Here is a 13,457-nt window from a genome sequence, read left to right as displayed (position 1 = left end):
TAAAATCTCAATTGATTTTTAATTTACTCAACCCCATCAAAATGTTACTATTTCCCATTTACTAATGAATTTCCCTGTGGATTAAGGAGAAATTTGTTTTCTATAATAACACAGATAACTATTTCTTACAGAACTTATCTACAAGGAAGTAATGAACTCGGAAGAAAAGACTAAAAATGGTGTAGTAAAAGGACAGCCTTCTCCTTCAGGTACTCAGTCTCTGTGAATAACCAATAAACTAGTACTTGTATAATTTCTTGGCCTTTGTGTAGGGTAGCAACAAATAGCATTGCTTAAAGAGCAGATAGACAAATATCACACAGCTGTTTCCTTATAATGATTTTAGGTTTATTTCTTTTGATATTAAGTGTGGCATTCATTCTGATTATTCTGATTGTAATGATCCAACATGAAAACTTTTTCATAAATTATTTTAAGACAGTAATGAATCGTGAAGAAAACGTTAACATGGGCTAGTTAAAGGGTAAATGCTCCTCATCAAAATTCAGAGCCATAATGCCCTTTTGACCATCAAGTCAATGTAGAGGTCAGGAATCCTTTCAGCCCCAACCTCTTCCCTCATTCATTCTTAGTGTTTGAACTCTTCTCAAGGTCAGTGCGACAATGAAACATCTACCAAGATGGGCTCCAGTTAAAGTCAGCTTGGAAAATCTGTCGTTTGCTAGCTACAGAATCTAACGTAAAATTGTGCATATGTATTTTTTACCGATCCTAGTAATGTGCTTTAATATCACTTGAGATGATTTACTTATTAATGCTAATATATTTTTTCCTAAGGCCAATGCTCTCACTATAATTTAGCAAATGTTATGGTTTATTTCCTGCTTTAAGAAAAAACTACGTTCAGTTCACGCTACCTAAAATGTGGGCTACAAAGGCCTAGTTTTGAGAAAGACTGATTAGGGTGTTGTTTTCCTAAATTATTTTAGGAAAAAAAGTTGTAGGATGAAATAATTAATCAATTATTCATATTGATACTACTCTTTGAATAACTAATTTATACCCCAAACCACTATGATACCCAAACAGATGCAATTCAGTTATGACATGTTTTTCTCACCAGTAGACTTGAAAATATACTCAGTTTTATCCCAAGTCTTTCCTTTCCTCAAAGAGGGTTAAGGGAATCATTGGAGTTGTTTTCCATGCTGCCCTCCTTACTCATTCACCCTAGAATACAGATTGACACAGTCCATGAAAGCTGCTTCTGACTAATCTGCATGTTTGGGCTGTTGCTCATTAAAAAACTCAAAGACAGAATCCAAAAGCCTCAAGATGACAGCTGTTAAGGCAGGACAGTGCTTTGTTTTAAGAATCCCTGTAATGACCAGAACATATTGTTTTATACTCATTAAGCAGCAGAAATACCAGAATTTAGCCATGGGTGACCTAGCATGTTAGGCTGAGCCTGGACAAATTTTAGTAGAACCTATTCGATCCATCTTCAGTTCAAGTTTCCTTTTCATATCACCTTATCCCAAAAGACTTTTTACATCTTCCCAAAGATTAGAATCTTTCCTTTTTATAGGTCCTACTAGTCCCTGTATGTTGAACAGTTGACTTCTTGCCGTATAATCTCTTATTGATTGTAATTTCATTGAGAAGAGTGTATGCATTTATCTCTGTGTCCCATGTAGTGCCTGGGTACTGAGGCTTGCACAGTAGTAGCTCAATAAATATTTATTAATTTGAAAATTGCCACTCAGTTTCTCCCTCACCATATTTCTTGATACTATTCCAAATACAGAATTCGAGATAAGATCATGTAACTGTAATACAGTATACTATTCAGCAGTTCTTACACCATTATTATACATATTTATTCACTCTATTAATCTCCATGAGGATAAACAGGCCAAGCATGAAGTATATAAATTCTTGCTATTGGCTTTCTTTCATGCTTCACATAAAGGTTTGCAACTTTCAGGTGTTCGATTCATTCATTTTGGGAAATACATATTCATTATTTTTTTGCAGTCCTGATTGTTAATGATTAATTCTAAAATATGCAACTTAGGCTCTACCTAAGTAAGAAGGCTCTGCCACTTTTTAATCATTCCCACTACCTTAACAATTAAAAATGGTCTATGTAATACATATGCCCTAAACTATAGTTGACTGGCTTAACCCATTTATATTTAAAATGATTGTGGATTAAATCTAGAAAAAATATTCATGACTTAATTATGAGTCATGTAGTATGACTTTCTCTTTTGTGAGAAATCATATGTATACTACACATTACAGGACACATTTCTGTATGATATATTTGTATGCATGATGGAGAGGCTATAGGGCAGTCATGTGCTGGTGCTGACTCTACCAGCTCATGACAACCAATTGCGTACTTCTCTTCCCAACTATGCATTTACTGTTGGTGTGTTGGCAGCTTGAAATCAGCCACAGAGGATTTACAACATGAAAATCGGCAGACCCTACAAATCAGGGCATTTTTGTTCCCCACCCCCAGAGCCAATTGTTAAATTTTTATTGGCGCACCACAGTGTGTGTGCATTTGTGTGTGTGTAGTAAACTATGCTGGAAAGAAAAAGCAATTACTAAAGAAAAGTTTGAAAAGTCAGCTTTTTTGTGTTGTTCATTGTATTCACCTTTTTTCATTAATGTTCATGTAGCACATTTTATTTTAAAAATAGCTAGGGTAAAGTGTTTTTATAATAGAGACTCTCTTAGTATTCAGTTATAGCAACACTGGGAATTCTGCAGCAGGAAATAAGTTAGTGCAGTATCTCAGGGGCAAAATGCTTCTAATACTGAAACCTATGTTTTATGATGCTTTTTAAATGTAAATAGGAAGTTAAATGTGTATTTAAAAAAAATTTATAGGTTTGAAATTTATTGATGGAATTGTATGCCAATAAGAGATAAATCTAAACTTCAGACGCATTTCTAAACAAATAATTGTACTCACTTCTGCTATCTGATTTTACTTGCACAGTAATTTATTTTCAAAGATGGCATAGCTGCTTGCTTCCTGAATTGATTTGTAACAATTGCTGAGGGACTAGCAGCCCATGAAAAGAAATTAATTTTCTTCTAAAAGCATTTGTTATAGGGCATTAGAGCTAGAACAAATATAGGAGAGCATCTGATTCACCAATTCTCAGATTCTTCACCAGCCCTCTTCCACCTGAGAAGTAAAGCTCCCAAAACTAACAGTGACTCACTAAGATAAAAATGCTGAACATCAGAATGGGCAGAGATTTTTCAAAATCTCTAAGTCAAAGATAAAGCTTCTGGGTGATTTTAACATGCAACTGTTCCCTCCCCAATATGGACCACATTCCCCACCATGGGAATATGTCCTAGGGTCACTAATCTAGTCCATTAATTTTATTTATGTTATATTAAAAAATCTCAGGCCCAGACATACTGTGGTTCAATATCATCTAGATAAAAAGGGACTATTTTTTTCAGTGTTGCGCTTTTTCTAATTCTATATCTATCTTAGTATTTTGTTGTTTGGGGTGGGGTGTACCAGGAAAATCATTTCATTTAGCAACAACAAAAAAAGCAGAACAACATTTTCCCCCACAACGTCTTTTGGTTAAATAACTTCTAGCTGAGAATTTTTCATTAGCATAAAGTTACTTATTTCTATGAAATCTAATTTTTTAGGTAAAGTTGAAGGTAGTTAATATTCCTCATTTGCAACCCTATTTGCATTTCAGTTCCTTTTAATGCCATTTTTATTGACAGAAATTTGTAATGCTTTATTGATGGCAAAACATTTCTGAAAATCTATATCTCTACTGTTTTCTCTTAAGCAATATAGAAGGAAGGGATATTTATCACATTGCCAGGACAAGTGAACACTATGATCAGATTCAATTCAGTGCAGTTCTGTTATGAGATGTTCACAAACTGCTTGGCAGTAATTTAACAACTTAAAGCCAAGGCCCATGTCTTGTCCCTTAAATTTTGTTTGAGTTTATGGTTTATAAAGCCTGCTTATTGCATACATGAAAATAGATTTGAATGGATCATCCAGTAAAGCCAGCAGTGGCTGTAGGCAAGGAGGCATTTATTATAGCACAATAGAGGGAGTCATACAGAAGCAAATAGTTTTAATCTAACAGTGGTGGGCTGTAATATTTAACAACTATATTTTAATAAAGGAATTGATGAGTAGCACTTAACGTTTTCTGTGGTATAAATATTCTCACTGTGACCAATTTTAAGCAACAATGGAACCTCAACAGATGCAGATTTGAAAAGAGATGCTAATAATTGGTTCTAAGAAGCCACTAAAAGCCAGCTCCAACACACCATAGACAGTGCACGTTTTTCTCCCACTATCACACCGTTAACCAGGAAACATTCCCATCAAACAAGCAGATGTCATGGGTATTTTTACAAAGAAAGCACTGGAAGAGAAGACCTCTTAATGAATTAGTGCTGTATAAAATCAGAAGCAGTAGTCTGTGGAACCCTAGAAATACGGCTGATTAGCACTTTGCTAGATTCTGAGCTTTGAATAGTTGAACACTAATTATAATGTGGATTCAACATTGATCAGATAGAGAGCAAGACCATTCTAACACAAGAGATGGAAATTAGAGAGAACCCAAGGATGAACAAAAGGAGAAGAAAAACAACTACAACAACATGATTTGGCCAAAAATAGCTTAACAGTTTCACTAGTTCAAAAGCAGGAAGGAACTTGCTCTTCCTCACAGAACCTATGTAGAAGGGTACACATAAAAGATACTCAATGCTGTTTTGTTAACTCGAGTACTTATTCTATGTTACTACTCAGCAGCAGACATTGTGAAAAACAAGAGAAATAAGTATAATTAATGAAGTAAAAAGAAGCAGGGGAATATATAATTGAGGTAATCTGTAACAAAACTACATATAATGAGGGGCTGACTAGTATGGCGTAACACTCAGAATATTCCAGAAGTGTGCTGAAAATAAATATGCTGATTTTGAAAACAAGTGCAGTAGGAGTGTTGTGTGTTTTATAAGCATAGCCTGCATCATGATCCCCTGTTTATGAAGAGCTTATTAAAAGTTACTCTGGCTTTTGCTACATTTATTCAATATGATGCATAGAAATAAATTTGTTGTTTTGCTGCTGGGGAAATTTCTTCAGACTCTTTGTGTAATTTCTCTAGCTGCCATTGTTGTAGATGTGTGTTTATTTGTAAACATCAAATTATGTTCTTACAAGGGAGCTTTATTTCAGCTAAGCCTTATCTCACTCTTATTTGAATCATTATCCAACTTTCACTGTGGCAATAAGAACATGTCTACATAGGGACCAGCCAGGATAGGGGAAAAGTCCTATCTAAAGGGAAGATCAAGACTATTATTAAAAATACTTTTTGGTTTGTATTATGCCACAATTTTATTTGGAAACTTTCAAGCTGGCTATTTTCTCATAAATAAAGCATGTTATAAAAAATCTTCCAGTTCCACTGGCATTCTGGTTCATTATAACATTTTATATATATGTATATATATGCATGTATACACACACACACACGACACAGACACAGACACACACACAGACACACACACACACACACATGCTCGAGCTGACTTTTAGCGGCTTCTGTTTTTTAGCATCTCTTTCCAATTCTGCATCCGTTGATGTTACATTATTACTTAAAATTGGTCACAGTGAGAATATTTATACCACAGAAAGTGTTAAGTGCTACTCATCGATTCTTTTTTTAAAATATAGTTGCTAAATATACATATATAAATTATTTGATGTATTTTTAATATCAATCCACTAATACTGAAATAAATCCTCAGTATAATTGTATTTCTATACATTAGCAATGAACATAAAAGAATTCCATTTAGAATAGCATCAAAAATATATAAGAATAAATTTAGCAAAAGAAGCTCAAGCTTTGGACTCTGAAAACTACAAAACATTGTTAAAAGAAATTAAAGAGGACCTAAATAACTGGAAAAACATTTCATTGTTCATGGATTAGAAAATTTAATATTGTCAAAGTGATGACAGATATTCCCCAAATTGATGTACCGATTAAGCAAATACCTATCAAAATCATAGCTGTCTTTTTTTGCAAAAATTGAGAAACCCATCTTAAAATTTGTGTGACAACGCAAAGCATGCAGAATATCCAAAATAGACTTGCAAAACAACACAGCTGGGAAATTTACCTGTTCTGATTTCAAAAGTTATTACAAAGCTACAATATTTGCGACAGTGTGCTCCTTGCATGAAAATACACAAATAGATCAAGAGAATCAAATTGAGAGCCCACAAATAAATACCTACATTTATGACCAATTGATGTTTGCTAAGGGTGTCAACACATTCCATGGATAAAGAATAGCCTTTTCAATAAATGGTGCTGGGATGACTGGACATATATATGCAAAACAATGAAGGTGGGCCCCTACCTCATATCATATACAAAAATGAACTCAAAATGAATCCTCTACTTAAGTATAAGGTCTTAAATGATAAAGCTCTTAGGAAAAAACATAGGGTAAATTTTTATAATCTTGGGTTAGAAAATGGTTTATTAAATATGAAACCATAACACAAATGATAAAAGAAAAGATAGATAAATTCAATTTCATAAAATTTTAAAACACTTGTGCTTTAAAAGACACATTCAAGAAAACGAAAAGACAAACCATAGCATAGAGGAAAAATATTTGAAAATATATATCTGTTAAGTAACTTGTACCCAGATTATATATGAAGAGCTCTTACAGGACTGTCACGGTGGCTTATGCCTATAAACTCGCCATGGTGGAAGGCAGAAGTTGGGAGATCATTTGAGGTCAGGAGTTTGAGATCAGCCTGGGCAACATGGCAAGCTCCTGTCTCTTCAAAAAAAATTTTTTTAAATTAGCCAGGTGTGGTGGTTGTGTGTGCCTGTAGTCCTCATTCTACAGGTAGTACTACAGGTACTTGGGAGGCTGAGGCAGGAGAATTGCTTGAGCCCTGGAGTTAGAGGCTAGAAGGTACAGTGAACCATAACCATGCCACTGTGCTCCAGGCTGGGTGACTGAGTGAAACCTTGTCTTTAAAAAAAAAAAAAAAGAAGAAGCAGCTTACAACTCAATAATAAAACGAAAATAAGGCAATTAAAAAATGGCCAAAGGAGCCAAGTAAACTTTCTCCAAAGAAGATATACTAATGGCTGACAAGCACGTGGAAATATACTCAACATCATTAGCCATCAGGCAATGCAAGTCAAACCACAACGAGATACCATTTCATGCACTCTAGGTTGGCTAGCTAGATAAAAAGATAATAAGTATTGGTAAGATGTAGAGAAATTGGAATCCTCATACATTGCTGGTAGTAATGTAAACTGGTGCACCCACTTTAGAAAACAGTTTATCAGTTTTTCAGATGTTTTTAAACTTAGAATTACTCCAGGCTCTTGCAATTTCATTTCCAGGTATATATCCAAGAGAAATTAACACATGTTCATACAAAACTCGTACATGAATATTCATAACAGCATTATTCATAAGAGCCAAAAACTTGAGACAACCTAAACATCCATCAATTGCCTACCAACTAATAAATAAACAAAATGTGATGTTTCCATACAGTGGAATATTATGTGGCCATACAAAGATATGAAATACAGATACATGTCACAGCATGGATAAACCTTAAAAAAATTATGTTATATGAAAGCGGCCAGTCATAAATGATCACATATGGTATGCTTCCATTTACATGAAATGTTCAGAACAGGCAATTTTAGAGGCAAAAGGTAGATTAGTCATTGCCTAGAGCTAGAGGGTGGCTGAGGAATGGAGTGCAGAATTTTCTTTAGGGATGATGAACTGCTGCAAAATGGATTGTGGTGATGACTGCACAGTGATGTGCATATACTAAAAAATACTGAATCATAAAAATTAAATTTCTTAATTATATATGTGGATTATATCTTAATAAAGCTGTTACAAAAAGATATATGAACATCATTTGATACCTAAAGTCAAAACTAAATTAAGCTGTAGCACCATGATTTGAAAGGCATCCATAGTCTAGGAATATATTATCCGGGAGACAAATAGTAGGAAAAAAGCAATTTCCCTCTGCTGGCTCACAATTGATCAGGCCTTTATAATAGAGTCCTGTGTCCAGTTTTAATCTCTACTTTTTATTAAGGGTGTGGGAAAACAGAAGAGAATTCGGAGGAGTTCATCATAATGACACTAAATTATTAGCAACTTGTGAAAAAATATGAAGGATGTTGGTATAATTTAATCCAGAATCGGGAGGAAAAACAGAGCAGGGCATTTGGGCAGCGTAAGGGAACCAAGGGCTGTCTGCTAGGAGATAAAATCTCATTAGGAAGGGAAATGAACCAGCTCTGTACCATAGCTATAGGGGATATAATAAAGTTGGAATAAATAGAAGCCATTCAAAATCAGAATATTATGGAATATTATAACTTTACACATTGTTCTGATAGAGTAATTATTTACAAGAAGACAATAACAAGAGGACTTGAAAAATCTTTTCTAGAGACATTTAAGATTAGAAAGGATGGGTATTTTTAGGAGTTTAAAGAACATAAAAAATTCTTGAGATTTTCTGTATATAAAAATATCAGGATCAAAAACAAAAATACATGTTAAGTGATCATAACACAGGAAATTGCCAAGCAAAACAAATGGCCAGGAAGAAATACATGAAAAGTTTAACAGTTCTTACCATTAATTTGAAGATCACTGAATATCATTATCTTTTTCCTATATTTTTTCACATTTCCTATAGAATACATCAACATATTACTAGTCAACAAACAACTTAAAAACATGGAGGAGGCCAGGCGCGGTGGCTCAAGCCTGTAATCCCAGCACTTTGGGAGGCTGAGGCGGGTGGATCACGAGGTCGAGAGATCGAGACCAACCTGGTCAACATGGTGAAACCCCGTCTCTACTAAAAATACAAAAAATTAGCTGGGCATGGTGGCGCGTGCCTGTAATCCCAGCTACTCGGGAGGCTGAGGCAGGAGAATCGCCTGAACCCAGGAGGCGGAGGTTGAGGTGAGCCGAGATCGCGCCATTGCACTCCAGCCTGGGTAACAAGAGCGAAACTCCGCCTCAAAAAAACAAAACAAAACAAAACAAAACAAAACAAAAAACAACAACAAAAAAAGGAGGATACAAGTGATCTGTGTTAGTTCTGGTGTTTGTGTCCTCTCTAGATAACTAATACATTTTCATCACATGTTTTTCACAGGCAAGAAATGTCTACTTCAGGAACAAAGAAGATTGTGTTAACCCCTCCCCTTCCTTAATTTAGTTTCTTTTTGTCTTTCTGATTTATTAGGCCTATGTGATAACACTATTATAATTGCCTTTGGATTTATATTTTTCACCAAATAGGTCTTGCACACTGTATTTGCTCAAATAAAATATACTTTTGGTGAGAATTCCTCATCTCTTATTTTATTAGGGGATTATACTACAGATTTTTAATAGCCAGCTATTTCACAAAGCAAGCACGTTACCACTCAGATTGCTTAGGTATAAAGAATACACAAAGAAAAAATGTAAATGGATTGTTTCCATAGCACTCTGGTTTAATTATATTGCCCAATGCCTTTGGTTCATCTTTCTTCTGTTGATCTCAAAGCTGGCAACTCAGCAAGCTTTACTGAGTGATTTACCATGGGCAAGTTTCTTCTCAGAGTTTCAACCTTGTATTCCAACATAACAGATAAATAATATTTTTCAAATTAATCTAAGCTAATCATTCAGAGTTCTTATTTGGAGATCTCAGGTAAGCAAGCCTGCTGGAGAGTAAGCTCATAAGCAAAAGGTGTACTCAGCCTTCTCCTTTTTTTTTTTTTTTTTAACATTCATCAACAGTCCTACTTATGCCCTACTGGCTTTTCTATATTCATTTTAAGTTTGATGTCATTAATGATGACACAATATTATTTACTTTATATACCTTTCTTTCTCTAGAGATGTGGTCCCCAAGTAATTCAGATTTCCAAACTCCACTTCAGCTCCTATTACTGTGATACGATCTTTGCAGATGTTTGTTTTAAAAGCTCCCTGCATTAAAAATAATCAGGCTCAAGGCCAGGCACAGTTGCTCACAGTTGTAATCCCAGCACTTTGGGAGGCCAAGGCGGGTGGATCATGAGATCAGGAGTTTGAGACCATCCTGGCCAACATAGTGAAACCCCTTCTCTGCTAAAAATACAACAACAACAACAACAACAACAACAAAATTAGCCAGGCGTGGTTGCAAGTGCTTGTAGTCCCAGCTACTTGGGAGGCCGAGGCAGGAGAATTGCTTGAACCAGGAATGCAGAAGCTGCAGTGAGCCAAGATTGCACCATGTCACTCCAGACTGGGTGACGTAGTGAGACTTCATCTCAAACAACAACAACAACAAAAAACAAAAACAAAACAAACAACAACAATAAAAAACAGGCTCAGATGGCTGATTAAGAAGTTTTACGTATTTGTCTCCTCCATAAGCCAGGGGTAATCTTTAACTGAATGCACAGTCTCTGAGGAGTTTTTGATAAATGCAAATGCCTTGGCCTCACGCAAGGCCAATTACATTAAAATGTATGCAATGCATGGGGGCAGGGGAGGCAGTGTGACCAGGTATTAGTGTTTTTTTTTTTTAAATTGAAAGTGTTACAGTGTTATGATTTCAAACATAAAGTGAGATTTGATAACCACTGCACTAGTCTGTGAATAACTTGTGACAAGTGAATTTCTTTTATTTATTTATTTTTTTATTTTATTTTTATTTTTTTTTTATTGCATTTTAGGTTTTGGGGTACATGTGATGAACATGCAAGATTGTTGCATAGGTACACACTTGGCAGTGTGGTTTGCTGCCTTCCGTCCCCTCACCTGTATCTGTCATTTCTCCCCATGCTATCTCTTCCCACCTCCCCACCCCCCGCCCCTCCCCCACTTCCCCCCAACGGACCCCAGTGTGTAGTGCTCCCCTCCCTGTGTCCATGTGTTCTCATTGTTCAACACCCGCCTATGAGTGAGAATATACGGTGTTTGATTTTCTGCTCTTGTGTCAGTTTGCTGAGAATGATGGTTTCCAGGTTCATCCATGTCCCTACAAAGGACGTGAACTCATCGTTTTTGATGGCTGCGTAATATTCCATGGTGTATATGTACCACATTTTCCCTATCCAGTCTATCATCGTTGGGCATTTGGGTTGGTTCCAGGTCTTTGCTATTGTAAACAGTGCTGCAATGAACATTCGTGTGCACGTGTCCTTGTAGTAGAATGATTTATAATCCTTTGGATATATACCCAGTAATGGGATTGCTGGGTCAAATGGGATTTCTATTTTTAGGTCCTTGAGGAATCGCCACACTGTCTTCCACAATGGTTGAATTAATTTACATTCCCACCAACAGTGTAAAAGTGTTCCTATTTCTCCACATCCTCTCCAGCATCTGTTGTTTCCCGATTTTTTAATGATCACCATTCTAACTGGTGTGAGATGGTATCTCAATGTGGTTTTGATTTGCATTTCTCTGATGACCAGTGATGATGAGCATTTTTTCATATGTTTGTTGGCCTCCTGTATGTCTTCTTTTGTAAAGTATCTGTTCATATCCTTCGCCCATTTTTGAATGGGCTTGTTTGTTTTTTTTCTTGTAGATCTGCTTTAGTTCTTTGTAAATTCTGGATATCAGCCCCGACAAGTGAATTTCTATTGCTATGTCTTGATGGTCACCATTTAATATAGTCCCCTGTGCGTAGCTGTTCTATAAAGGCTTGCCAAATGATTGATGGACTAGACATCCCCTGTTGTATTTGCTCATCCCTGATTCCTGAATGGCATTAGATGGGTCTGGTTCTAGATTTAGTCATGTTGGTCTTCATTTTCTTAGCACAGGTGCAGCAGTGAACAGCAGTGAGAGTCTCCCTCCATCCTCGTCTGTCAATGACATCTCCTCCATGTCCACCGACCAGACCCTGGCATCTGACACTGACAGCAGCCTGGAAGCCTCGGCAGGACCCCTGGGTTGTTGCAGGTGACTAGCCGCCTGCCTGCGAAACCCAGCGTTCTTCAGGAGATGATATGATGGAACACACACAAACACACACACACACACACACACACACACACACACATGCATGCACGCACTCACGCACACACACAAATGCAGACACACAACATCAAGAAAACAGCAAGGCAGAGAATCCAAGCCTAAAATTAAATAAATCTTTCAGCCTGCTTCTTCCCCAGAGTTCTGTATTGCAGCTAAGCTCAAATGTATATTTAACTTCTAGTTGCTCTTGCTTTGGTCTTCTTCCAATGATGCTTACTACAGAGAGCAAATCAGACACAATTAGAAAAGCCTTTTCCATAAAGTGTAATTTTAATGGCTGCAAAACCAGCGACCTGTAACTGCCCTTTTAAATGGCATGACAAGGTGTGCAGTGGCCCCATCCAGCATGTGTGTGTCTCTATCTTGCATCTACCTGCTCCTTGGCCTAGTCAGATGGATGTAGATACAGATCCGCATGTGTCTGTATTCATACAGCACTACTTACTTAGAGATGCTACTGTCAGTGTCCTCAGGGCTCTATCAAGACATCATGTACTGGGGTACCACACGGTCCATTTCCTGTGATCTATTACTCTGACATAAACCCATGTGTAATATATTGCCAGTATATAAGCTGTTTAGTTTGTTAATTGATTAAACTGTATGTCTCATAAGAAAACATGTAAAGGGGGAATATATGGGGGGAGTGAGCTCTCTCAGACCCTTGAAGCTGTAGCTTCCAAATTTGAACGGATTAAATGGCACCTGTATACCAATTTGTAGAAAGAACATATGTGATGCTTATGTAAAGTGTGGGGGGAGCGGGTAACAGTTTTCAGGCACAAAACGGTTTGGCCTTTAGAAGGCAGGTGTGACTAAAAGCTGAGAGTCTTTTCTGTGGCAGTGAAGCATAGGAGAGACTGGAGAATAGGGTGGTGGTGTGGACTGAGACCTAGAGGAGGTCATTACTCAGATTCTAGGAGACACTGGTGGCCCTATTTTAGAGATTTGTCCCTATTCCCATTTGTCATTTCTCAATTATTGGTCACAAGAAGAGGCCACTGGAGAAAGTGGCAGGTGGTGAGGCAAGGTTATTGTGTGTGCTTTTGATGGTAAGAATCTCTCCTTGGAATTGAGCGGAATTGCCTCCGTGTGAATTCCTTCAACAACAACAAAAAAATTGAGCCTGCCTAGACTACTTTCAGATTGTAGGGTGCGTTTTCCATGTGTGGGCTGCTTCCCTGGTTCATACCCCACCAAAGTTTTATTTTGAGAAATAATATTACTTTCCTCTTCTGGAATAAAATAATCAATAAGAGTAAAACCCCCAAAGCACAGTGTGAGTCTCAGGTTAGCATTTGAAAACATCTCCAGAGATGATATTATTCTGCAGGAGT

At 36.7% G+C, this 13,457-nt stretch overlaps 1 protein-coding gene across 9 annotated transcripts in view; it reads left to right on the top strand.

Annotated features, from left to right (window-relative positions):
- Nucleotides 1-12,836, top strand: part of MAPK10 (mitogen-activated protein kinase 10) — a 342,297-nt gene extending 329,461 nt beyond the window's left edge. For 8 of the 9 annotated variants that reach the window (XM_074396395.1, XM_010334763.3, XM_010334764.3 and 5 more), the window contains 2 exons: nt 132-209; nt 11,904-12,836. In XM_074396395.1, coding sequence (XP_074252496.1) covers nt 132-209; nt 11,904-12,046 — 221 coding nt within the window. In that variant the 3' untranslated portion in view covers nt 12,047-12,836. Of the gene's footprint in view, nt 1-131; nt 210-11,898 lie in introns of all 9 variants that reach the window. The other variant, XM_010334770.3, reaches the window with a different exon arrangement.
- Nucleotides 12,837-13,457: the final 621 nt, after the last annotated feature.

This window comes from Saimiri boliviensis, chromosome 3 (assembly GCF_048565385.1).
Source record: "Saimiri boliviensis isolate mSaiBol1 chromosome 3, mSaiBol1.pri, whole genome shotgun sequence".
NCBI lineage: Eukaryota > Metazoa > Chordata > Mammalia > Primates > Cebidae > Saimiri > Saimiri boliviensis.
Note: the sequence above shows the minus strand (reverse complement) of the source record. Positions and strands in the feature narration are given on the sequence as shown.